General features: G+C 32.6%; 1 protein-coding gene and 1 long non-coding RNA gene across 7 annotated transcripts; one reads left to right on the top strand and one right to left on the bottom strand.

Moving 5' to 3' along the window:
• Positions 1-963: 963 nt before the first annotated feature.
• LOC132643574 (uncharacterized) lies at positions 964-5,982 on the bottom strand. The gene is made up of 4 exons (XM_060360035.1): positions 5,435-5,982; positions 4,006-4,158; positions 2,312-2,626; positions 964-1,644 (listed from the first exon to the last, which is right to left on the bottom strand). The coding sequence occupies exons 1-4, from the start codon at positions 5,894-5,896 to the stop codon at positions 1,237-1,239; spliced, it is 1,338 nt and encodes a 445-aa protein (XP_060216018.1). The 5' UTR covers positions 5,897-5,982; the 3' UTR covers positions 964-1,236.
• A 3,942-nt stretch (positions 5,983-9,924) lies between these two features.
• On the top strand, positions 9,925-15,790 carry LOC132643555 (uncharacterized). Of its 6 annotated transcripts, XR_009583668.1 has the most exons (6): positions 9,925-9,999; positions 12,085-13,970; positions 14,097-14,199; positions 14,360-14,502; positions 15,130-15,261; positions 15,354-15,790. It is a non-coding gene; the product is annotated as an uncharacterized LOC132643555 (long non-coding RNA). The 6 variants fall into 6 exon arrangements; XR_009583667.1 differs by having other exon boundaries at positions 12,085-12,168; positions 13,858-14,502; XR_009583666.1 differs by having other exon boundaries at positions 12,085-12,168; positions 12,341-14,502.
• Positions 15,791-25,272: the final 9,482 nt, after the last annotated feature.

Genomic DNA, 25,272 nt, shown 5'->3' with positions numbered 1-25,272 from the left:
TAGTGGATGACAGGGAGGAATGAAGAAAGGAAGGAAGAGTGAGTGGAAAATTCACAGAGAAACTTAGGAATCAATTGTCAAGCAAATGTGAAAAAGCTAAAAAGGGAAATGGAAATTGGAAAATTCAGAGGAATTTGAAGAGAGAAGAGGACTTGAAAAAAAATTGCAAAAGTATAATTTTTACAACTTACTGATGTGGTACCACTTTTTTTTTTTTTCTCTTTTTCCTCCAAAGCATAAAGGGAAGATTCAAAGAACAGTTAAATTTTACTGTTTTACTAATTTACACCCCAGTGATTTAGAAAATAAAATAAAATCGTATTGCTACAGATCTAGGTTTGGATAAAATTTTCAGAATTCAGATTGAGATTTGTTTATTCTTCTTTTCTAACCGGAATACATGGCTGTAATGGTGGCAAAGATGGTGGAGTGGAAGGAAATTTTAGTGGTGAAAGATATAAATAGAAGGGAAGAGTAAAATGCGTTAGGGGTGATGAGGTGACGTCCCACATGGCGTCCACGTCAGCAAATATCAGTGCCACGTAAGATTAGTTGTCCACCTTGGACAATTTTAACGGAGGAGGTGTATATTTGAACCCAAAGTATAATGACAAGGGTATATTTAGACCTAAAGTATAACGAGGGGTATATTTGACCCTTTTTCAATAGTACAGGGGTATATCTGACCCTTTTCCGATATATATATATATATATATATATATATATATGTGACATTTTGGAGAACAGTCTATTTAGGATGGTTTTGGAATCAAACCACCAAATCCCTTTTTGGTATCTCTGAGATTTTTCTGAGTTATCTCAGGATTTTTCTTTTAAATTTTAAAAAAATTGAGAACCTTTCTTAAGGAAAACAGGTTAAAGCATCTAACATAGCCTAAAAAAGACTAGCTCCTATATTTGCATAACTGGAGAACTGAAAATCAAATGTAGTACCATATGACATACGTACAGCATGCATTACAACGCTACATATCAGAAATTCAAGTTTCAACTTTCAACAAATAATAGGTATTCAAAATTGATGGCAAACAAATATGACAGCAAGAAAAAAAACTGACAACAGGGATGATCCGACGTTTGTAATGAACGCGTTGTGTTTCATCGGATCTCAATGTCTAAGGTTGCCGTTGAAATATAGATAAGTAGAAAACCACATCTCATTTGCACTGCTCAATTGGCGCCTCTATTACTCTATTCACTTATGTAAAAGAGAATCTACCTTCTTCTCTTCCTCCTTAGAGTTGGAAATTGAAGTGGAACAGGAAGAGTAGCCAACAGTACATTTTTCTCTTTAACAAACTTGCAACCCAAGTACTCATAGTGAACACGCAATGCTACAGCATTCATTCTCAAATCTTTGGCTATATCAGTTGGATCGCTACGAAAATCATCAGCGATGAGAGTAAGCACCAAAACATAGCTGACAAGAAGATTTAATTTGTCATCCGGAAGCCTTTTTGAGTCTGTAACAGCAAACAATGAAGAGAACTTCTGGAACAAGATGACGGGAATCTTGTGATGCTTTGCAGATGATACGCCATCCATGGAATGTTTATCCTTGAACTTAACAAGATGAGTAATGAATGCAAATATGCCTGCCAGCCTTTTCTTCTCATATTCGTCCTACAAACAAAGTAGGCGAGTTTGGCACATTGGTTAGGAGGTGATTTATTCATGTATTAAATCTTGCATAACTTGTATACTGTTTGGTAGCATTTTTTTTTTTTGCCATGTATAAAATTCAACGCACCAAATACACTGTTTGGTTAGCAATTTAGAATCTCGCACAACTACTACATGTATAAGTTATGACAGAATCAATGTATTATTTATGCAGGATAAAGGATAAAAGACCGAATAAGTAATACATGAATAACTAAACCCTGCATAATTGATACTTGCACAACTCTAACCAACAACCAACCAACCCCTAAGTATTCACAGCTAATACACGGAAAAGATAATAATAATCAATCTATGCACATCAAACCCCACTATAGTGTAAATAAAACCACCACATTAGAAATGCTTGCTGCTTTGAAGTCAATTTTAAAGGATCAGTGTGGTCATAGCTACTCATAGCCCCTAATTTGGTACTGACATTGAATATTAGAAGGTAGGAAAAAAGCAGCACTGGAATAACTATTATTACTTATCGAAAAAAAAAAAGCACTGGAATAACTATTATGCAATAAAGCAAGTGAGCCAAAAATCACTCTTTATTTGAAAAAATGCATACATCACTTAACTCATGACTCATTCACAATATGAAATTTTAAGCCTTTAGTACCTGTATATGATCCAATTTGTAGGATCTGTTGCAAACAAAGCTTGGATAAAGATCAAGTGTCATATCTGCCCCAGCTTTCGTGAGTTCAAAAACATCCAAAAGATAATCCCACTCTCCATTGAAAATAATCCTGTCTAGTGGATACGCCAACTGCGGTGTCGTGGCAGCCAGATCATATGGTGGTATATTCCGCGCATTTTCTGTGGTAACGGCTACTTCAAGAGCCTCTTTGTTTATTGCCCCTGCTATATTCCTATCAAATTCCTCTTGATTTCCAGTATCTTCTTGTTGACGTAGGGAATCAAGCTTCCTAGCCTGGAAAGCAAAGACCAGAAATATATGATGAAGGAAATACTACTATTAGAAGACTGATGCTTCTATTGAGAATTCATGGAGTGTGCAATGGTGGAACCTATCTTTTAGAAGACTGATGAATGACTGGGAGGTTGGAAGAGCGGCAGAATTTCTCAAGGTGTTGGGGATCTTCAAGAGTACAACTGGTAATAAAGTTTCCATGACTTGGAATAATGGTGTGCAGAAGGGGTTCACAGTTACTTCAGCATATAAACTGCTAAACTCCTCTCAACATCAGAGCACAAGCTGGCCTTGGAAGAACATTTGGAGAATTAAAGCCTCTTTCAAGGTAATATGTTTTTCATGGTTGGTGGTCAGAAAAGCTTGCTTAACCCATGAAAATTTACAAAAAAAAGAGAGAGAGAGAGAGAATCCAGTTGAGCTCAAGGTGTTTACTTTGCCAGGAGAAAGCAGAAAACAGTAGTCACTTATTCCAGACATTGTAAGGTGACTGACCAATTATGGCAGATCATTTTGAGCATGGCTAGGCTGCAAGGGGTTATGCCAGAGCCTACTCTGGATGTTGTGAGATGTTGGAACAAAGGGTGATGTAGGAGAAGACAGACGAAATGATGGAAAACTATTCCGGTTTGTATATAGTGGACTGGATGGAGAGAGAGGAACTCAAGGTGTTTTGAAGATGAAAGCAATTCTATACAGAGAATTAAGATGACTTGCATCCAGTCTTTGTATTTTTGGTGTAAAGATAACTCCGTAGAGGATACTGAACTATTACTAGAGTTTTTACTATCCTTGTAGAGAGTCGAGGATCATAAGGTCTCCGGTTCAGAGATAAAACACTAGGTGATTTCTACCCATATCCCCTAGCCTTGGTGAACAGAGTTACCTGGTACATGTTGTTGGTGGGAGGTGACGGATATCCCATGGAATTAGTCGAGGTGTTGGCCCGGACACCACGGTTATAAAAAAAAGATCCTTAAAGAGAAATTGTAAAAAACTTGTAAGAAGAACAAGTTTTCTTTTGCCTTTTGTAAGGAAAATATGGTGGCCAGCATTAAGGTCATGCTGATGAATACAATGTTACCATTTGTCAACAAAAAATACTACTACTACAAAAGAATGATGACAAATTTATCTGCAAAGCAATTTGTCTCTTCTTTCTTCTACATGGTCATGTACTTATTCAGAAGAAGATATAGCTGACAATGACAGACAGATTTATATTCTTTTAAAAAAAAAAAAAACTTTTGCTCTTGCACGATTTATCTTTGTCATTAAACATAAAATCTACGAATTTCAAGCAACTGAGGAAGTAGAGAATTTTTCCACAATGTTCTTCATGTCTGTCAAAGCTTGTAGGGAAAATGGCAGGAGCATACCTGTCGTATAGACTTCTTTGATGAGTACATTTGAGTTAAATCTCTCATTTTGTCATTCCTCTCTTCTGCAGTGAGTTGGTCTTGCTTGACCGTATCTGGATCTTCAGTTTCCGGTACTTCTGACCCTCTAACTCTAGGTTCCAACCTAATTATCTGTAATCATCAGCCAACAAATAAGAAAGAGAATAAGAAATCAATATTGAAACAGCTATTACATTACGCTCATCAGCTGCTTAAAGTTACTTAAAATCAGGATATATGAGATCACCAAAGCTATGTTTGATAGCCTAGATAATATCACAATTATTGGTTAGGCAACAAACTGAGTTTATGTGAAGTAGAAAAAACTCTCCAGTTTCTAAGCATTTCAAAATGGTATGCGCACTGAAACTTCTTGTCCTAGCAAACAAATTAGCAAAACATAACGATAGCACAAATCAAAGCCAGGCCTCTCTGTTTTATGACCACATTCAACCAAAACTAAAAGAATAATATGGATAAATTATAATAAATGTTCTGCCAATCATAGTTCCAGTGGTCATCCAATTTTGACAAATATAAGAGTAGAACCAGTCATACCGTAACATATTCACACCATCAGTAATTTACTGTGTTAATTTAATAATATCTCATCTCTCGCGGCTGGGATTTGATATTTTTTCATTCAACCGCATTTGAGAAACGTAAAAACACCTTCATTTTACTCATCCATCAAACAAAATATCCGTCAGAACCATTCTTGTTTACTACAATGTGGAATGCTTCTACGAAAAAGATCCTACTTTTTTACTCACCAATAAATAAATATAACCTTCTGAATCAAATTCACCTTGTTTGCTGCAATGGCGATAAATCTTCAAATAAAGAGCTTCTTTTTACTCAACAATCAAACACAATAACTGAGAGAAAAGCAAATCTACCATGTATGCTAAAACAGTGCCAATTTCCAATCAAAACTTACCTTGTTTACTACAATGGGGAATATTTCTATGAAAAAAGATTCTACTTTTCTACTCACCAATAAATAAATATAACCTTCTGAATCAAATTCACATTGTTTGCTGCAATGGCGATAAACCCTCAAATAGAACAGCTTCTTTTTACTCACCAATCAAACACAATAACCGAGAGAAATCCAATCTACCTTTTATGCTAAAACATAAACAAAATCAAGCAAAACCAACCTTTTGAGAATCAAAATTTACCTTGTTTACTACAATGGTAATATGTCTATTCAAAAGATCCTATTTTTTTTTCTCTCATCAATCAAATAAAAATAACTTTCAGACTCAAATTCAACTTGTTTGCTGCAATGGGCATAAACCCTCAAATAAAAAAATAATCCAAATTATGCTAAAAGATAAATAACTCCCATGATACAATACTGACCAATCAAGCAAAAAAACAACCTTTGAGAATCAAAATTTACCTTGTTTGCTGCAATAGGAACAATCTTGAGAGTTTGTGTTTCTTTATCCAATACCCCAAGTGAGTAAGTACACAACTGAGCTGATGTTGCTTCACCTGAATAATTAGTCCCAACAAAATCAACCTGTGACCCATTAGGACTCACAACAAGCTGTAACCTATTACTTCTTTTCACATTCCTATATAACTTGGTACTCACTTCCTCATCAACAACCTTGTTGTTGTTCTTTAAAGGGTCATAACCTGATGGAAAATAACCAACAATTGGAGAAATATTATTGGGGTTTTCAGCTACGGTTTCAATTGTTACAGTATGCTTCTTCTTCTTGTTTTTCTTCTTGTTTGATTTTTCTTGGTCAATTTCTTGATGTTGGGTGTCTTGTGTGTCATCATCCATTTTGTCTTGTCTTTCTTGATTAGGGTTTTGGTCATCTTGCTTCTTCTTTTCTTTTGGTTTAGCCATTGCTGTTTCAAAGGGTGAGGAATGTGCGACAAACACATAAAACCATAAACCCTACTGTAATTGTAAGGTACTTAAAAACGGCTTGGAGAAAATGACAAAATAGTTATATGTTGATTAAATTGGTCCTTTAAAATATACTCCCCGTCCCATATTACTTGTCAACTTTCTTATTCACAATCCCCTCATAAATAAATGATTTATTTTTACTATCTTATCATTATCTCTTTTCAATAATATTTCGTTACTATAGCAAAAAAAAATGCATAAAATCTAATTTTTCACTTTCAAGGCCCGTTTAGAAAACCACTTGGTGATTGGTATTGGTAGTAATTACACAGTAATTAATTACAACGACTTGTCTGTTTGTCATAAGTTAATTACAGTATATTTACTAGCGTGTTGTTTGGCTGCACGAGTATAATTACATAATTAGTTTAATTTAAAAATAAAATTTAATTATAAAAAATTTAAAATTAATATTTCAAAAATATTTGTCTTTATAAATGATACTAGTGGCATTTGGCCCGTGCTAAGCCCGGGCCCAAAACTAAGATTAAAAGTTACATTTGTAATTACTTATAATTATTATTTTTTGCTTTTTTTTATATTAAATTATTGAAAAATTAGTTCGACAGTCTTTGCAAACTTTTAAAAACAAAAGACTTAATATTTAAATTGAAAAAAAGTATTTAAAATTTGAACATAGATTTGTTTTGTCCTTACTTTAGACTTTCTTTTTACCTTCAAACATTTACATGACATAAAGTCTCTTATTTTTTTTTATTTGTTGAATTTTATTTAAATTTTGATAATTTCTTGAAATCCAACTTAGGTATAGCATATTTGTGATTAACAACATTCATTATGAACTATAAAGTTTTTTCCAAAAAGAAGAAAAATAATTTGGTTCTAGAGACATCAGTTATATGCTACATTTATTCTTTACTGAGATTTTGATGAGATTACTTATAAAACAAAGATAACTTTTTAATAAAATTTTGTACTTTACAATATTTGTGGATGTCAATTCATTAAAATTATACAAAGTATGTTGAAAATATGAAGAAAATTACTTCTTTTTCTCAATGTAATCAAACTTTCCTTTTACTTTCTAAAGTTCTGTAATGAGAAAATGACATTTTTTCCTTTTGTCAGTTTAAGTGAAACATTATTTTATAAAATGTATATTTTGATTATTTTCTCAAACACAAATGAATGTTGCATGATTCATTTAACCATATTTCACTATGCTACCAAAAAAAAATGATACTCAAAATCACAAAAAAACTTACCCTTTTATCCCAAGTTGTTTGACATTACTACTATTTGGAAAACTAAAAAAATATTTCATTAACTACATATTTTCAAAGATGTTCTCAACATTTTTAACTACTCCATCAAGTTTGGATTGTAGTTTCTTTTTATGTAATTTTTAAAGTGTAAATTTATATTAAGAAATATATTTATGAATTCATACCGCGTAGTCAGAGGCGGAAGGAGAAAGGGTCAAGGGGGTTCATCCGAACCCCTTTTAGAGGAAAATTACACTGTTTATATATGGTTAAAATTAATTTTTATTTATATAAATTAGACGTTGAACCCCATTTAGCTTCTTTGTGTGTTTACTTTTTCATATTGAACTCCCTTAGTGAAAATCCTGACTTCGTCACTGCGCATAGTACGCCTGACACTATTTTTTTGTAGATGGATGGAGTTTAAGCTACAACATACATTGTTCATTATGTTATCATTTTAGAAACAATGTAATATTTAAGTACGCATGCACTTTAAAAAATAAAATATTAGAATATACCAAATAATATTCGAAAAAAGTTAATTTTGTTAAACATGAACGATATAGCTAATCAACGTACAAACCAACACAACACGGTGATGAAAAGATTCAAATTTCAATATTGTTAACAAATAATTTAGATAAAAATAAACAAATTAGGTAACAATACGAAGATCAATTTTATCTGTTAAATTTTTAAAGTTTCGCATTGGACAATTAAATTCAATTCTTGTGTGCAATACATGTTTAAATTAAGGTAACTGCAAATGTGGTGCATTTTCTCATTCAAGTTACACGTACTGACATTTATTTTTTAATTGACATCATCACAGGTCATAATTTCTTATAAGTGTTTCAAGAGAAGCTTGAAATTTTCTAAATTTATCAAAATTGAGTGTGGTATCTTAAGTAATAAAGAAATATAGTAGGAGTAAAAATGTAGCATATGAAAAAGTTAAAGTACTTGTTACATCATCTTCAAAAAAGTTAGTTTAAGTGAATTTGACTTACCAAAAAAGACTTGAAAGTGCTTAATCTTTATATAATATCTTATATTAGATGAAGTGATAAAAGACAGATATGGGGGCAAATTTGGAAGAAGGAACCTCTTAGTTGGTAAGGCTTAGTTGTAATGTAACTAAAATCTCCAACTAAGTACTACAAAAAAGTTGGATTGGCCCTTATATAATATAGTAATTAAATTAGTTATTTAATAACACATTGTTTCTTGAAAATATATTAATTAATAATCATATATTTGTAACTAATATTGTAAAAAATAATTGATATATTTTTTTCAAATTAATAATATTTAATTTTAATTAATTATAAAAATTAAAAGAAGATTTTTTTGTGAGAACGTCATGGATTGGATGTTTGACAAAACAATATTTTTTATAAATATAATGCCATAACATTATTCAAATGTTTGACACAAAAAAATCCATCAAATGTAAGTGAAAAAATAAACAATATACAATGTGAAAGCAAATAACTTAAAATTGAAAATATAACCTAAATTCAAAATCCAAAAGAAAAAGTTTAACATAATACTCTTATGTCAAATTCCAATATTACATAAGTAAGTTCCAACATAACTTAAGTAAATAATTGAAAAGAAAGGGAAAATATAAGTATATAACCTCATTCACAACGAAATTCTACTTTAATAACATCTCTTATTATATTTCAAGTTTGTTAATGACTCATTCTTTCCAGGATTAAGAGGTGTAATTTCAAAAATTAGAATAATAACACGGTTATGCTAAATGAATAAAATAAAAGCATACGAACAATTACATGGAACCACGGGAAGTAAAGGCTGGGAATGAGAAGAAAAAAAAATGAAAAATAAATAATATAAAAAGAAAAATACATTTTAAAAATAAAAATAATTAAAAATGTAGAAATAAAAAAGAAATTAAAATAATGGAAATAAAAAATAAATAAAATCAACAGAAATTAAAATAGTAGAAATGAAAAATAAATTAAAAAATTAAAAAGTAACCCAGTAATTACACCCAATTCTCAACCCTTCCTTGAGAATTGGAGAGTGTAATTACAATTCCCACCTAACCGTGTAATTACTTGGTCAAACAAACAAGCCAAATTGTGTAATTACACCCAATTCCAATTACCATGGTGGCTTTCCAAATAGGCCCTCAATTGTCAAATTCTAATCTTAATCACACTTTGTATAACTAAGAACATCTTTAGTGATGAATATATATATATATAAAATATTATTCTTTGTCATAAATAGTGTATTAAAGGATCAAATATTTGGTCAAAATCTCTACACTTATTATTGGTAATCGCAGAACTTTATTTTTATAAAGATGGTTAATTAATATATTAGCCAAAAAAGAAGATAGATGTTATATGGTGGTAATTTTACAAAGAGTGTACTATTATAAAGTTGGTGGTTGATGTTATAGGTAAAATATTGTTATAGAGAAGTAAAATATTACATTAAAAATTGATTTCGGAAAAACTTGGTTGTTATAGAGAGGTCGGGTTGTATTGATTATTTTCAAAAATATTTAATATTAAGTGTAAGATGGAAAAAATTTAATTAATTCTGTATCAATTTTGTAAATTAACAAGTATTTTGAGACAAAAAAATAAACTAGTGTGGGTCTTGTGTACGACGAAGGGTAGCCTTGGGATTTCACATTAATTATACTCTTACGTGTTGCTCTTTCAAGTTGCCAAGTTGTCATTCAATCTGAGTTGCTCCTCTTTCCTTCGTTCTTCTCAGTTTCTGTTCTCTCTCACTTCCTCGCGTATCAGGGAAGTGTTGCATGAGGTAGGAATTTTGAGATTTTATCTTTAAGGTTTAAAATTTGGGTTTTAACAATTCAATTAAACTCTCATTTTAGAGATATATCTGGTATGCGAGTTTTCATCTTTTCCATATTCGTAGAATACAATTTACCAAGGTGCAATATTTATCTTTCTTGGTCCAAGCTAGATATTTTTCTATATTACTGTATCTCTTATCCGTGAAAGGAGGAGCTGAGATATATTTAGTCAAAATCCTAATTTTGTGATTCATCTTGCTAAAAAGAATCATATCCATACCTGAGATAAAGTGGAAAAATTATCTTTAAAGATAGGTTGTTATTTCATTAGTGAATTGAGATGTGCTGTGGAAAATCTCACAGTATTGGCTGTTTTCTTGTGAGTACTATGAGTAATATAATACAAGTGACTTACACTCTACCAAGAGGTTTGATAATATGCCTGAAATAACTGAACAATTTATTCTTTCCCTTTTTTTACACGTGTCCTCCACCATTCCGCCTTATCTAAGTAGACATATCTATACAAATTGGCTACACTTTTATGTACTTGCAAGTGGTGTAATAGGATGCCTTTTAGAACATCTTAGATTCAATAATCTTTCCCAAAAAATCTACAGTAGAAATTGAGCATGCAACTACATATGCACACATAAAACGACGTTGAAAATACTATTTGATCGCACTTGAATTGTTAAGCATCACTATAACTCACTATAATTAACATATCAATTTATCAGTAAGGAAAACAAAAATAAAGAATCTCAAATTCAATGATGACATATTAACTTTTTCATTTACTACTGCACCAAATTTATATAATAGTATCTTCTAAAGAGCCCATTGTTTCCACCAATATTGGTCTTTCTCTCATCCTTCAATTTCAGATCTCTTCTCAAGGCGTGGGAATGGATGTATTGTGCTATACTGCTGATAATTCTCATTCATGTATCACACTTCTACAGAGGTGCTAGATATTTGAAAGATCACTGGTTCTGTAGCTTCTGATCCATGAATGAAATGTTGTTACTCTTTCATGAAAAAAATTCTTCTAAAAATATTTGTGGAATCATCTTAGGCTGGGAGATGAACAAGTTTTTGAAGGGTTTCATCACATTCAAGAAGTTGTAGAAGCCAAAGTAGAGAATATAAAACTTTGGAATGTGGTACCAATTGGGAGCAGCGCAAAGGTTGTTGATTTGAAAATGTGAAATCATAATTGCCATTATCACTGGAAAACAAATTTAGAGTTTCTAAGTTCCTTCACATTGATATGATTGAGTGTCTATTGGACTTGTGATATTTAACAAGATCATTCAACCACAACTTTGATGCGTTGTGGTATGAGATTATGAGCAAACTTGCAAGTAGATCATTTCCTGGTAAGCTTTAGAATAATCTATAGAGGTTGTTGAGGCACTTTTACTGGGAGTGGCTAGGCAGTTTCTGATTTGGAATTTTGAAAATTTGATGTTCCACATGATAGACATCAAACATTAATGTGAATTGAATTTCCTGTTTCTTGATACCAGAAGAATTCGAATGTCGAGGGAAAGGTATTCTAACCTTTATGGAAGTTTGAGCACGTTGGCAGGAGTTTAATGTAGTACTAAATTAAAGATCCTGTCTGATGCAACTAAACTTGAAACGTTCATGGAGATAAAGAGGATCTTTGATTGAGATACCTGATGAATTAGAGTGCGAGTTCAGTTTTAAGCAGAAGATTGTTTTAGCATGTTGAAAGATTCTACTTGCATCTCAGTAACTGTATCCGCTTAGTACAGGGTGTTCGTTAGTATGCCTGAAACAACTGAATAATTTCTTTTTTTAACTTTTCTCTTGTGGCAGATGTTCTACCACATACTCATGTATATATGTATATATATGCATTCAGCAATCTGAAGGTGCTTCGCCGCTGTATTGAGGCAGCAATGCAGAAACACTTTTTCAGTTGCGAATTACTAATTTTTTGGTTGCTAGTGACTTTTTATCTTAGTTTGCGTGTGTTTACGAGTCTCAATATCTTCTATTCCATGGGATCACTGTGAAGCTTCATAACTAACATAAGTATTGTTGGTCTATATGGATAGGGAAAAGGGGAAAGCAGACAAGCCTTTGGAGAGACAGAGAAAACGTTTACTATATTAAAGGAATATATATGTTGCCTCGAATAGGTACATTTTTCTCATAAGGGATGCGGGTTTCCATCCTTTATCGTTTTATATTCTTATAGCTTATTGAATCCATTTCTGTCCAAACCTTTCCTTTATGCCATTTGAAAATTCTTGTTTACTGTTGATGCTGCTAACGGTTTAAAAATTAAATGCAACTAAATATTTCTTGCAGCATGACATAAAGACTGCTGGTGGAAGTAATCTCAACAACTTTTCCAGTTAGAAGTTTTTTATGACATCTAATCTTTGCTATCATGGCAGTGAGATGAAAGTTTATTAAACAGATTGAAACTCATAGGATTACATCCTGATCCTTATGCTCAATATATCCTTTGATGTGGTTAGAAAGATCTTGAAATATCAATAATTAAATGTTCTTTTTTCAAACAATAATTAATCCTTTAGTTACTTTCTACAGAAAGTGTTAAGCTATTCATTTCATTCATCCATTACTGATAGAAGTGGTAAGAGTGCAATCACTAAAAAAAGGATGTAAAATAATGTTGCAGTTAGCATCTCCAGATGCCTACATTATACGTAGAACATGGGCATTCCAATCCTTTAAAATAAGAATAACATTCTCAAACAAAAACTTCATGTGCATTCAATAGCTGAAATTCTCTTAAAAGATTTTAAAGAAAAACAGTGTTTATGCTAAACGAATTATTCGCTCGACTGATTGAAATTCACCTCCACAGAGAGTCACTACAATTTGTCGCGGTATGGAAGTGATGAAATTATTCTAATCTTAAATTCTTTTACTGGTGTATAGCGCGAGGAGTTTTTAGGGAATACCTGAAGTTTACTTATGCTTGAATTTCTATTCAAAGTCCCCCAAAATTTCATACGTCATTGGAAGTTCAAAAGGTATAATCTTTAGAAATTCAAACTGCTCTTTTTGAGGAAAGGCCTTAATCACCTGGTGCTTTCTGTTGTTCCCTCTTTCTGTCGAACATTCCTCAAACAGAGAGTAGATTCGTGCAATATTTGCTTTCTTAATTTATGTTGCTCTTTTTAAATCTTGAGGATTATTGTTTGTACTGCTCTCATGAAATCTCTATTTGTTTCTTGCTAATAGAATATGTTCAAGATCTTGTTCAGTTAAAGATGGGAAGTATGTGAAAGAATTAGAAGACTGCACTATCGATTAGTGCTTATGCCATCCATGAACCAAAATAAAAATGAATTTTTAGCAAAGAATGAGGCAAAATGGTTGCGTCTTTTACTCAAGGTCAGAAAGATCTGTTCGTCTAGAAAATATTGATAGGAGGACTGCTGAGATTCTTGTGTCAAGTAGCCACTTTTACTATTCTCTTATTTGTGAAGTTGATGATTTCGGGGAAATTTACGATGAGTTGGTTTGGTCTATTTTCTTTAATGAGTTCGGAATACATATTACTGCTATTTCATGCAGTGAAGCTTCTTAGGAAATTAGAAAAGGAAAATTATTGTCTGAAATAATTATTTCCAAATATATCTTTTGACTTTGGTATTTGCCTTTTCCAGTGTTCATCTGAGTTGAGAAATTAGATGCTAAAGATATTGGTCATCTGTTTAACATATTCATAGATTGTAGACTACAAAACTTGAGTAGATTATAATGTTGTCTAGCATCTTTTCTGGTTTTTGCTTATGCTAGATGTTTTTCGGGTTCACTGGCGTTTCATAAAGAATTTCTTTCATGTGCAGATTACGTGACTTAGTTAAGTACGATGTGAAGTTATCCACTCAAATCAACTAAACGAAATAATGACAAGGCATACATTGAAAAAATACAAGAGATTGTTGATTAAATCGATTAGGTTAGTCAGGACTTCTACCTTTAAAACTTCCAAGGGAAAGGATCAACACTATGAAATCTGGATTGCTTATTTGTTTGCTTACATTTTGTGTATTCTTTCTTTATCTTTTGTTATTGAACTCTGCAGAAGTTGAAGTTAACCAAGTCAATCTGGCAATCAAATTTTATCTAAGTTTATGCAGAATTTGATTATGTCTCTGAGACGTTTACTTAAGAATTCCTTAGAGAAGGTACGTAACCTCTTCTTTGAGTGCATAAAGTTCCATTTGTTTGATGAGAAATAAAAAGGAATATCGAAATTCGAGTGGCTGAAGCTGAAGCAGCTACTTTCGAAGTTAGTGCTCCGATCTTTTAGTAACCATTGTTTGAAAACTTCCGGCTATCAAGAAGATGAAAAGCTATGCGAAGTAAACGAGTAAAGGGTCTGGGAGATGTCCTTGTAGATCACTTACCCAGCTTTGGAAGGACATGAGTGGAGAACTGTCACCAGATTTGATACAAAAACAATAGGGCAGAGTTACCTTATTTTTTTGGTAAGGTTAAAAAAAAATCTTATTAGTAGGCGCATTAGCGCATTATAATTTCTTGTGCTTTGATTTATGTTATTATTTGCTACTTTCTGTACTTTGATTACTCTATTTTATCTGTGCCGCTTTCGTGATTTGCATTTCCATATCGCTTTGAATTCCTTGATTATCCTGTTTTACTGTGTCGCTTGCATTATTTCATTGCAATATCGTTTTAAATCTTTTAACCTTATCTGACCCCCTTTTTATGCTTCTATTGAGCCGAGGGTCTCTCGGAAACAGCCATCCTACCTTGGTAGGAGTAAGGTCTGCGTACATTATACCCTCCCCAGACCCCAAGATGTGGGATTTCACTGGGCTGTTGTTGTTGTTGTTGTTGTTGTAAGCTCATATGTCAGTGAAGCTTATAACCATCAATTATATTTTCACGATTGTTTGCTAAATGGACATAATTGTATTTTTACCTTCAGAAGTAATTGATTATACTTTGTGCATCTAAACTAGCTATCAAACAAAAAAGGAGTGTCTAAACTGCACTTTTCTAATTAGATTTTTGAAGGCAACATTCTTGATCACTCTTCACCAAATTTATAGGAAATTGACAGATTATAGTGACATTTATGTACTCTTCAGGCGCTATTCCACTGGATATTCTGACAAGAAGATCAGTGAGGAGCAAAAGAGAAGGCTATCACTTGGTTGTTCATCAAAATTTGACGTAGACAGCTACTGTGACTTTAAATTATTGAGAATGCTAATTTAATGGTAAGTTCTTTGTTTGATTGTTCTGTAATGACATATCTTCTTGGTTTAAACTTTATTTGTAATCATGTAGCTGTGTTTTTTGGCATATATAGTCAACATGACGACAAGTGAGGGATGGCTTAGTGGTTAAGCACCTCCACCCACGATCGGTAGGTCCTGAGTTCGAGTCACACTGGAGGGGAAGTGTGGAAACACTATAAATTCTCCTAAATGAGGGAGGGAAAAAAAAAAAGTCAACATGACGGGTTACAAAGGCAAAAAGTAGAGAATAATGCATTGTACATGTTGTATCATATGAGACTGTACATCCAGCTAAAGCATATAGTGAATTTTCGTCCTCCTATGTGAACAGTATGCCTGCTTTGGCATGTCATTTGAGATTTGTTCATTTTTACCATATAGCCCATAACTTCAAGAGTTTGAGATGTACCTCTGAGAATCCTACTGTCTTTGCCCTTACTAAGGAGTTACAAGATTCTTTTGAATTACCGGCGACAGTTTTTTAATTATTTATGGAAGGCTCAGTCAATCTCACATATTATGTTGAAGAAACAAGTCGGGCATATACCCGTGCAAGGGACCATCTAATCCATTACCATTATTTACTAAAATAGACTATTTTTACTTCTTCCGTCCTAAAATATTTATCACATTTTTTTAATCTTTGAAAGTCATTTTTTTTAAGGAACCAGGTGTCATTTTTTTTTTTAGTTTATGCTAAATGCTCTTGCTAAAATTTTAGATTCGCCGTTGCCTTGAATAATACTTCTTGTTTTAACGATATCTTGAGGTAGTACACGATAGTACAGTCGTGTATATTTTGGTTTGTCGTAAAAAAAATAAAATTACAGACAGATATTCCTAACTTGTGACTGGGCATAGTGTGGGTCAATCCGAAATCCGTATTTTTTGGATTTTGGATTATGAATTGAACTTCGGATTTTATTTTTAAAATTTTAGGATTTCGGATTGGACATCAGATTTCACATTATATCCAATCCTAAATTTTTATACCTTATATGTAGCCTCCCCATAATATATGTGTCAAATACTAATTAGTCCAAAAGTCTAGTAGATTAGTAACATACTGACCTACCCATTATAATATTAAGTCCAATATATAATATTTTACCAAATTAAATATAATTTAGCTTGCAAATCTAGAGTTTATTTTACAACTTCCAATGAAGTATAGGGAATAATGTGAAACTGAACTATGTGACTTGTTACCTTTTGGTGTAGTGGTAACAACTCTTTGTTGAATCCATATATTTGGTTTCACATTATGCTAAGACCTGGTAACTGGGACACATGAATTCGTTCCTAATAAGCCTGCCTTAAAGGCTCAAAAGTCAAAACTGAAATATCCAAACTGATTAACTCGAAACCGAACTTAAAAATCCAATTCAATCCGAGCTTATTTGGATTGGATTGGATTTGAATCAATTTCTTCAATCCAAAAATTCAAATCGAAAGTTTCATATCCAATCCGATGGCCCGAACGCCCACCTCTAGCACATTAAAAAAGCAGAGATGACACCAACACTTTTTCTTGTTATTGTTTGCGCATTTGACGCAACTCAACATTACAGCCACCTCATCTCTATACCGACATCTCTTGTAAGAATACTGAGTGAAATAAAAAAGGCCAAACCCCTCGACAATTCCTTATGGTCGTCAAGATTTTTCACTTGAACACCTCAATTAAACACCTGGTGTAGGATTCGACTTTGCCATTTAGACACTTTTCGCTGACTCAATCAAATATATAAAGAGTGTGTAACACACTCGCCTAAGTATTACCTTAGGAATTCAATACAAAAATTGACAAGTGTTTCTAACTAGGCCTTTAGCATTAAAAAGTAGTCTTCTTCAATATTACTCAATCTTAAAAATATCTAATAAATAAGGGAACTTCATATTGTATTTATTAATTTTTTAATGAGCGTGACTTTTGCTAGGATGACACTTATTTTGAACGGAGGGTGTACACTCGCTTCAATAGAAAGGCAGTACACAATCATCATGGATACTCTCTTCACCATAAATTTCTTTGACTGACTAGTATTCCTCTGTTGTATGTAGGGGTGTATAAGGTAAATCTATAAACCGCACCAAATCGATAAATCGAGAAAAAAATCCTACTAGTGGTTTGGTTTGACTTGATTTGGTGTTGGAAAAAAAACCCAATCATAATTGTTTTGGTTTGATTTTAGCTAAAAAAAAGTCAAATCGAACCAAACCAACCCGACATTACATGTATTCAATTTTAAAAATATTTTATACATAAAAATATTTATTTGTAATGTAATTTATAAATATTTCTTAAATTTTTTTATAATTTTTTTTATTTTATCTATTATCATATTATTCAAGCTTGAACTTAGAATTATATCCTATGATGTGATAAAGTCCAAACCAAAACCAACTCAACACTAATACTAATAAAAGAAATTCATATTAACCGTACTTATTTTAGCATGACTTAGTATTTTTAGATTATGGTTATTTTCTTTATGGCTTATTAATTAGCAATATTTATTTTAACCGATTTTATTATCTTTTGTTGAATATTTTAATAAAATATCATCACTCTTCTCACATTTTTTGTTATTTTGTTATGAAATACCTTAATTATATAGTTGTATCTTACTAGGACTAAAGAAATATTTAAAGTAAAAGCTACATGTTTTGTATCAAGACTATTCCGAAAAAAAAATCCAAAAAATCCGAGAAAACCGAATAACCCTAGAAAATCCGAGATTGAAAAATTCGAATTTTATTGGTTTGGTTTGGTGTATAAATTTAAAAATCCGACGCAATTGATTTGGTTTGATTTGGTATTTAAAAAATCCGAACCAACCTGATCTATGTACACCCCAGTTGTATGCACACCAAATTAACAAGCAGAGATGATACCAACATTTTTTGTTGTTATGGTTTGTGAATTTCGCATAATTCACAGGCGCAGCTATAGCCACCCCTAATCCCCAATCCACAGCTCCGCTACACAACTAGCCCTCCCGTCTCCAAGACCTAGACTTAAGAAACCAAAACCCCAGACCTCCAACTTTGGTCTGAAGTTCGTCTTATGGGGTCAAGTTTAGGGTTTTGGGTTCAGAGTGTGGGTCTGAGTTTTGTGGTCAGGGTCAGAGTTTTAAATTCTAATATTATTTAATTAAATGGACTTTGTATTTGTGATTGGAGTTGGCGAAGTAATTTTTATCAATTACTTAGCATTTTTTTGCGCGGATTGCCCTTCTTTTGGGTGGTCTTTAAATTTTGCCTTTTATATTTGTGGTCTTTAAATTATGCTCATCATATTGTTGGTCTTTAATTTTTGCCCTTCGCATTGCAACCCTTCGCATTCACGCAGAAATCATGAGGTTCTGGGTTCGAACCCCCGCTCAAGCATAAATTAAAAAAAAAAAATTGCAAGGCAAGAGCCGGACCCGGCATACACTTGTTAAGGAATTACCAAAGTTATGCCGGACCCGACATACTCATGCCTTATGGGCAGACTTGGCATAAGTATGCCGGGTCCGGCATAACTTTATTCCTTAACAAGTTTATACCGGTGGAGGCATACTTATGGGCAAACTTTTAATGGGCAAACTTTTAGTTAAGTCTTAACTAAAAGTCTTTTCCTAGTTATGCCTTATGGGGTAGACTTTTAGTTAAGGCACAACTAAAAGTATGCCCCATAAGGCATAACTAAAAGTATGCCCATAAAGCGAAACTTTTTCTTAAGCCATAACTAAAATTTTTTCTTATAAGACAAAGTCTATATCTTAAGGAAAAATTATGCCTTATTTAACTAAAAGTATGTCCCATAAGGCATAACTAGGAAAAGACTTTTAGTTAAGGCTTAACTAAAAGTTTGCTCATAAGTATGCCGGACCCGGCATAAACTTGTGAAGGAATTACCAAAGTTATACCGGACCCGACATACTTATGCCAAGTCTGCCCATAAGGCATAAGTATGCCGGATCCGGCATAACTTTGGTAATTCCTTAACAAGTGTATGTCGGTGGGGTATAGCGAAATTTAAACTCTGCCTTGCGATTTTTTTTAAAAATTTTGACTGAGTGGGGGTTCGAACCTGGAACCCATGAATTTTAGCCGAAGGGCAAAATTTAAAAATTTCAAATATGAGGGGCAAAATTTAAAGATCACCCCAAAAGAAGGGGCAATTCTGCGAATTGCCCATTACTTAACCACGTGCAATGTGTCTAAATTCTTGTTTATAGCATCATTTTTTTTTTTCTTATTTAAGACCCATAATTTTCAAATTGTGTTCTTGTTGTTTTTCTTGGAAAATAAAACACAAATTATATAAAAGGACAATTTACCATTGAGAAAAAATTGTCGTAATTTATCCCCTTGATTATAATTGAAGAGAAATTCAATTGTGGATTTTGGGATTGATACTTAAAGAACATTCCTTCAAACAAAAAAAAAAACTAGAGAGAACAGATAATTTTAAATCTTAATTTACTGGATCAAAAAATTGGAAGAAGATCTATTGTAAGTCATCAGATATCTTGTACCACATCATATAGAGGCAAAAAATTTTTTGCCTTTATAATGAGCAACCACCGTGCAAGGAGATAGTTAGCACATAGGATCTTCAAGGAGTTGAAGCCGGCAACTGATTTCGTGTCCATTAAAATACCGTGTGCATTAAAATATTGGAGGTCGATGTTTGCATTCCATGGTGTATAGTTCACTGTAGAAGATTTTCATGGATTAAAATGTTGTGTATATTCAAATGCCCTTAGTTAACAAATTTGAAATAGTAATCACTATTACTTATCACGAAACTCTCCTACTTATGGTACTATACTTATAAGTTGTTTTCAGCTTATAAGCTGTTTTTTTTAAGCCCATCCAAACAGCCTCATTACCATAATGACCCAAAAAATTTAAATGATTCTTTTACCCTTCAACAACTAAATTAATTATTCTACATTAATGTACAAAAAAGATGTAAATTTTTTTTTTACTGATAATAATGTTGACACTCTTCAATTACCTGTCGTATTATGTTATTCAATTAACTCACCTACAATTTCGAAATACGAATCAGCTTAGATTATGTAAAACATCCAAAAGAAGATACTTAAACGATCAAGTTGAAGATGATATGAATTTGAGAGTTGAAAGCATACGAAGAGACTAAAGTTAGTTGTTATATTTATCTCTCAAAGACTGATTCACAGTTCACACGCTATATATATATATATATATTGAAGGTTTGTATCAAAATATATTTATAGGGCTGCAGAAGTCAAAATAGACATGAATTCAAAGTGCCGGAGCCGGAGTTGAACACGACGTCAGCGTGCATGCGAGTGGATATAGAGGCAAAAACACATACATTCTAGATGTTGGAGCCCTGATAAGTAGAGACAATAAGAGAAGTTTTGTCAAAGTGAAGCTACTGAAAATTGAGGGACATAACGGAGAAGGAAGCCTCAGAATGTTTCACCAATAAGATCATACAAGTTGGTTGGAAGTGACGAGAGTTGCCAAGGTAAATTACGTCAAATTGATTAAAAATTTTGACAATCTGATTGCGCAATTTTTTTTTTATACCCAAATATCCCCCGCCTCTACATGTGAAGGATTCGATTTGTGCATATGCACGATAAAACTGTCCATAAGACTATATCACTGAGGGGTCGTTTGGTACGCGGACAAAGTTCTGCTGGGATTATAGTCTTGGGATTATAATCCTGGGACTAAATAATCCCTGGATTATTTAGTACTAGTTCTTTGTTTGGTTCATTGGATTAAATGTGAGATATATCATGTATAATCCAAAGCATGTGTTTGGTTTGAAGTTGGATAAAGCTGGATAAATTTTTCATTTCCTATTTTTAACCTTGATATTCCAATAGCTTATTGTGCATAAGTAGTACAAAACTTATGCAGAAAAATGATGAAAATGTGCATAAAAGTATAGGAATTGTTGTGCATAAGTGCTGGAAATGCAGGTGTGCGTAAGTAGAACAAAACTTATGTAAAAAAATGTTGGAAATGTGCAGAAAAATGTAAAAAAGAGTGCAAAAAGCCATAAACCATGCAGAAAAATGCAAAAATAAATGCAGAAAATACAGACTGAAGCTAAAAAATACAGAAACTGTGCAAAAATGAATGCAGAAACTATGCAGAATCTGTGCAGAAATTGTGCAAAAAAGAGTGCAGAAACTATGCAGACAATGCAAAAATTATGCAGAAAAATGCAAAAACAAATGTAGAACATACAAGAACTGAAGCTAAAAGTACAGAAACTATGCAGAAATTACAGCAAAAAGAGTGTAGAAACTGTAGCAAAAATCTTTTTGCAGAAATTAAAAACAACAGAAATTGAAACTAAAATTTGTAGAAACATACACACAATACCGTACCATAAGAAAAGTTCAAAATACATGATTAGCATCCATATATAATATTTACATTTGCATCTTCATGCTCTTCTCCGTCACATATCAAGTTTGTAGAGCTGAGGCATCAAAATATAATACAACCATTAAACCTTTTGAAGATCGTCAATTTAGCAAAAACTATCAACCCATAGCAGCCCTTACAATCATATTTATATACTTGGAAACCTATCATTGACAACCATCCACACATATAACATTTACATCTGCATCCTCATGCTCTTCCCGATCACTTATCAAGTTTATAGAACTGAGGCATCAAAAACAAATACAACCATTAACCCTTTTGAAGGTCATCAATTTAGCAAAAACTATCAACCCATGACCAAACCTTACAATCATATTCATATACTTGGAAATTTGTCATTGCCAATCATCCACACTATATTTTGACATTGAAGTTTACCCATTCGTAAGAACAAATTCATTTTCTGACATTAGAAGTAAGCCCTATTGATGCTTTGATTTGTTGCTCTGGACTATACAACTCATGATAAGAAGGGGATGAAAAGATATCTAAAACTTTTTCACTAATTTCAGATTCATTACGCCCCAAACTTGTCAATTAAAGCACCCATTGTTTTGCCATGGTTTGTCATAAATTGCTTCATAACATCAACTAAATCCTTTAAAGATGTCTCGTTATCATCTTTAACAGTTCTTTTTCTTTTTCTGCTTTTCTCCTTATCATTGACATTAGAAGAGGAGCTTCTAGTATTTTTACCTTGTTGTTGGTTTTGTTGGCGTTCGGGATTTACACTTTCAGAAGCTCTATCTGCACTTTGAGAAACTCGACTAGGTCCATGAGCATTTTCGGCTTCTCCACAGGCTACATTAGGTTTATGTCCAGCATCTTCTTCATCATCAACTTCAATAAGAAGTCCCAATCTTCTGTCATTAGAAAATCCCTGACCTTGTCTCCTTACAATTTCCTCAAAAGCATTTTTCAGCCCTTCTGCAAACTCTCCCGTTGCTCTATCTTTTCCAAATATTTCTTCCCAATCCTCGAACAATGGCCATGTCTTGTTTTGCATTCCTTTGGCATTTGGATCAGCCTATAATAAAATAGGATAAAGCAACATATTCAATTAGTTGAAACTTAATTGTAAGGAACTAAGTTGAAACTTAATTGTAAGGAACTAACATATTCAACAACAACAACAAGGTGCCCCCTATGCAGTTACTAATCTAGATAAAAAGAGAAGTTATTCACCACCAATTTTCAACAGGACACTCTAATTTTTAGCAAAGACTACTTTTCACCTACCATCATATTGTTTTTATCTTTGGAGACCATAAATAAAATTTAACACTTTAAAATGTATTAACTGAAGCAATTTCAAGTTGAAAGGATAAGAGCCAAAAATAAAACATCCAGAGGAAAGTGAACTAATGACTATCAACTGAGCTTTCTGGACTAGATTCATATCTACCATAAAACAAAATAAAGGTTAATCCAGTCTCGTTTCTCTCTGCCACTACTTTCTTTGCTAGAGCCCCCAGAAATAGAGGAGGATATATCTTTCTCTATTTTTTTTATTTTTTTTGGATAACTGAAAAATCCCAATGGTCAAGTAGCACATGGTTTGAAACTGGATAGATAATGGGATCGTCTCCTCTACCTTTCTCCAGTTAAATACCAGACTTTTCTCTGTGGCAAGCTCAAATTAATGACCTGCTCCTAATCCATGCATCACGTGTTAACACTCTTACAACTAGACCAAAGGTCGGGGCTATAGAGAAGAGGGTATATATCACGTTTCATAGCCCATGAACTGAAATAAGCATGTCGTTCCACTAATGAAGAATTAAACTAGCTACCAAAGTATGTAGCCTATGGATGTACATTAACATTCCGTCTCTGTCCAAATGAAGCTATAGAAGAAATAAATCCACTAATACGTGGTTTCCACATCAATGGGAACTTCCATTAAAATTTAGGACCAGTTAGATGAAAAGGATGCACATTATTTTTCAACACATGAAAATCAGGACCAGTTAGCTTTTGTCGATTCTTATCTACTTTATGAAGTTGTCACCATCTTCCTATCTAATTACGCGGATGGAAATTGGAACTTTATTAACAACATATTCAATGACTTGAAAAATAAAATTTTCATTACCTTAACAAACTCATTCCATTTGCTTGGATCATCAACTATAATTCTTTCATCACCATATTGAAAGCCCAAACCACTTCGACTTTTTAATAAAGCTATAGTTCCATAATCCCTCTTCTACGCTTTCATTTTAGAATTAATATGTGGTTGAGATTTCAATCCAGAGTTAGCATGAATTTTGTTTAAATAAAGCTCCAATTCCGTCGTATATCCATGCCTAAAGGTGCTATTATCCGCTTTGCAACCTTTAACACACAAATAATTTAAATCATCAATAATAGTACGTTCTTCTTCTAGAGTCCATGACCTTCGGCTATGAGGTGTTGATCGGCTCGACCTTTTTGATGCTTGGTCAGAAGATGATGTGTGATTACTCATTTCGTCAATATGATCTTGAGCAAAGCTGATCAAATAAACCACATAGCAAGGAATGAGCAACAAAAGCTCTTAAATTTATTTCGATGGAGAAAAAACAAATGAATTATAGAAATTATAACATTCGCTATACTAAAACCAAATATTACTCCCTTAGTTTTAATTTGTTTGTCTGGTGTAACTTGACATGGAGTTCAAAAAAGTAAGAAAGACTTTTGAATCTTGTGGTCTTAAATTAGAGAAATGTAGAATGTACCAACATGCTTTTTAGTCTTGTGATTTTAAATATGTCATGTGGAAGGATGGTATTAAAGACTTGCAAAAAAAAAAAACCTTTTGAAACAGATTAAAAAGAAAAATAAAACAAATCAATTGAAATAACATGAGTATATTAATTATATATTTTTAGTAATTATTTTTTTGACGCAAAATTTAGTGTTACATCCTTAATCCGAAGACAAAAAATCGATTAAAATAACCAAAACTGGTTGGAGGCTTGGAGCGTAATAGATCTCCCGATAAGCTGGAGTGTGAATTCAACTTTTCGGGAGCATTTGATGTCTTTTCCCTTTGTGTTAATCCGATTTTCTAATGCTAGATATTATTTGATGAATGAGTTGTACTATCTTTGAACTTTGCACACGTGGAGAAGTAGGGGGCTCAGAAAGAAATGGACAAATTGACAAGCGGTTGATAGCAAGACTACCAAGTTGGCTGGTGGAGAGTCCACTGTTATCACTTTGTTTTTCCTTACTTTATCGAAATATTTGCAGCGCAGGTCAATCAAACTACCTTCTTTGAGAATGTTATAAATTATGAGACATATATAAATAAAGATATTCCAATAAAATGCAATAAATATTAAAAATTCAATCTAACATCACGACATTAGTTATTAGTTATAGTAATATGCAATTTATTGAGAGAAAAGAAAAGAATAACCAATGCAATGCAACAGTACCTTTAAAAAGATCCATTGAATTAAAAAAATTGCATTTCGGAAAGTTGTTTTATAAGTATAATTTGATGATATATTTAAGGTAAAACGAAATTAACATTTTTAAATT

The sequence above is a fragment of the Lycium barbarum genome, chromosome 1, assembly GCF_019175385.1.
Source record: "Lycium barbarum isolate Lr01 chromosome 1, ASM1917538v2, whole genome shotgun sequence".
Taxonomy (NCBI): Eukaryota; Viridiplantae; Streptophyta; class Magnoliopsida; order Solanales; family Solanaceae; genus Lycium; species Lycium barbarum.
The sequence above is the reverse complement of the archived record's forward strand: the minus strand, read 5'-3'. Positions and strand labels throughout refer to the sequence as shown.

Bases quoted from the DNA above. Each gene is read 5' to 3' on its own strand.
- LOC132643574 (XM_060360035.1), bottom strand. From the start codon at position 5,896: ATGGCTAAACCAAAAGAAAAGAAGAAGCAAGATGACCAAAACCCTAAT. The intron at 2,627-4,005 runs GTATGCTCCTGC...TTTGCTTTCCAG, and splicing joins CAAAGAAGTCTATACGACAG to GCTAGGAAGCTTGATTCCCT. The intron at 1,645-2,311 runs GTACTAAAGGCT...CTTTGTTTGTAG, and splicing joins ACAAATTGGATCATATACAG to GACGAATATGAGAAGAAAAG.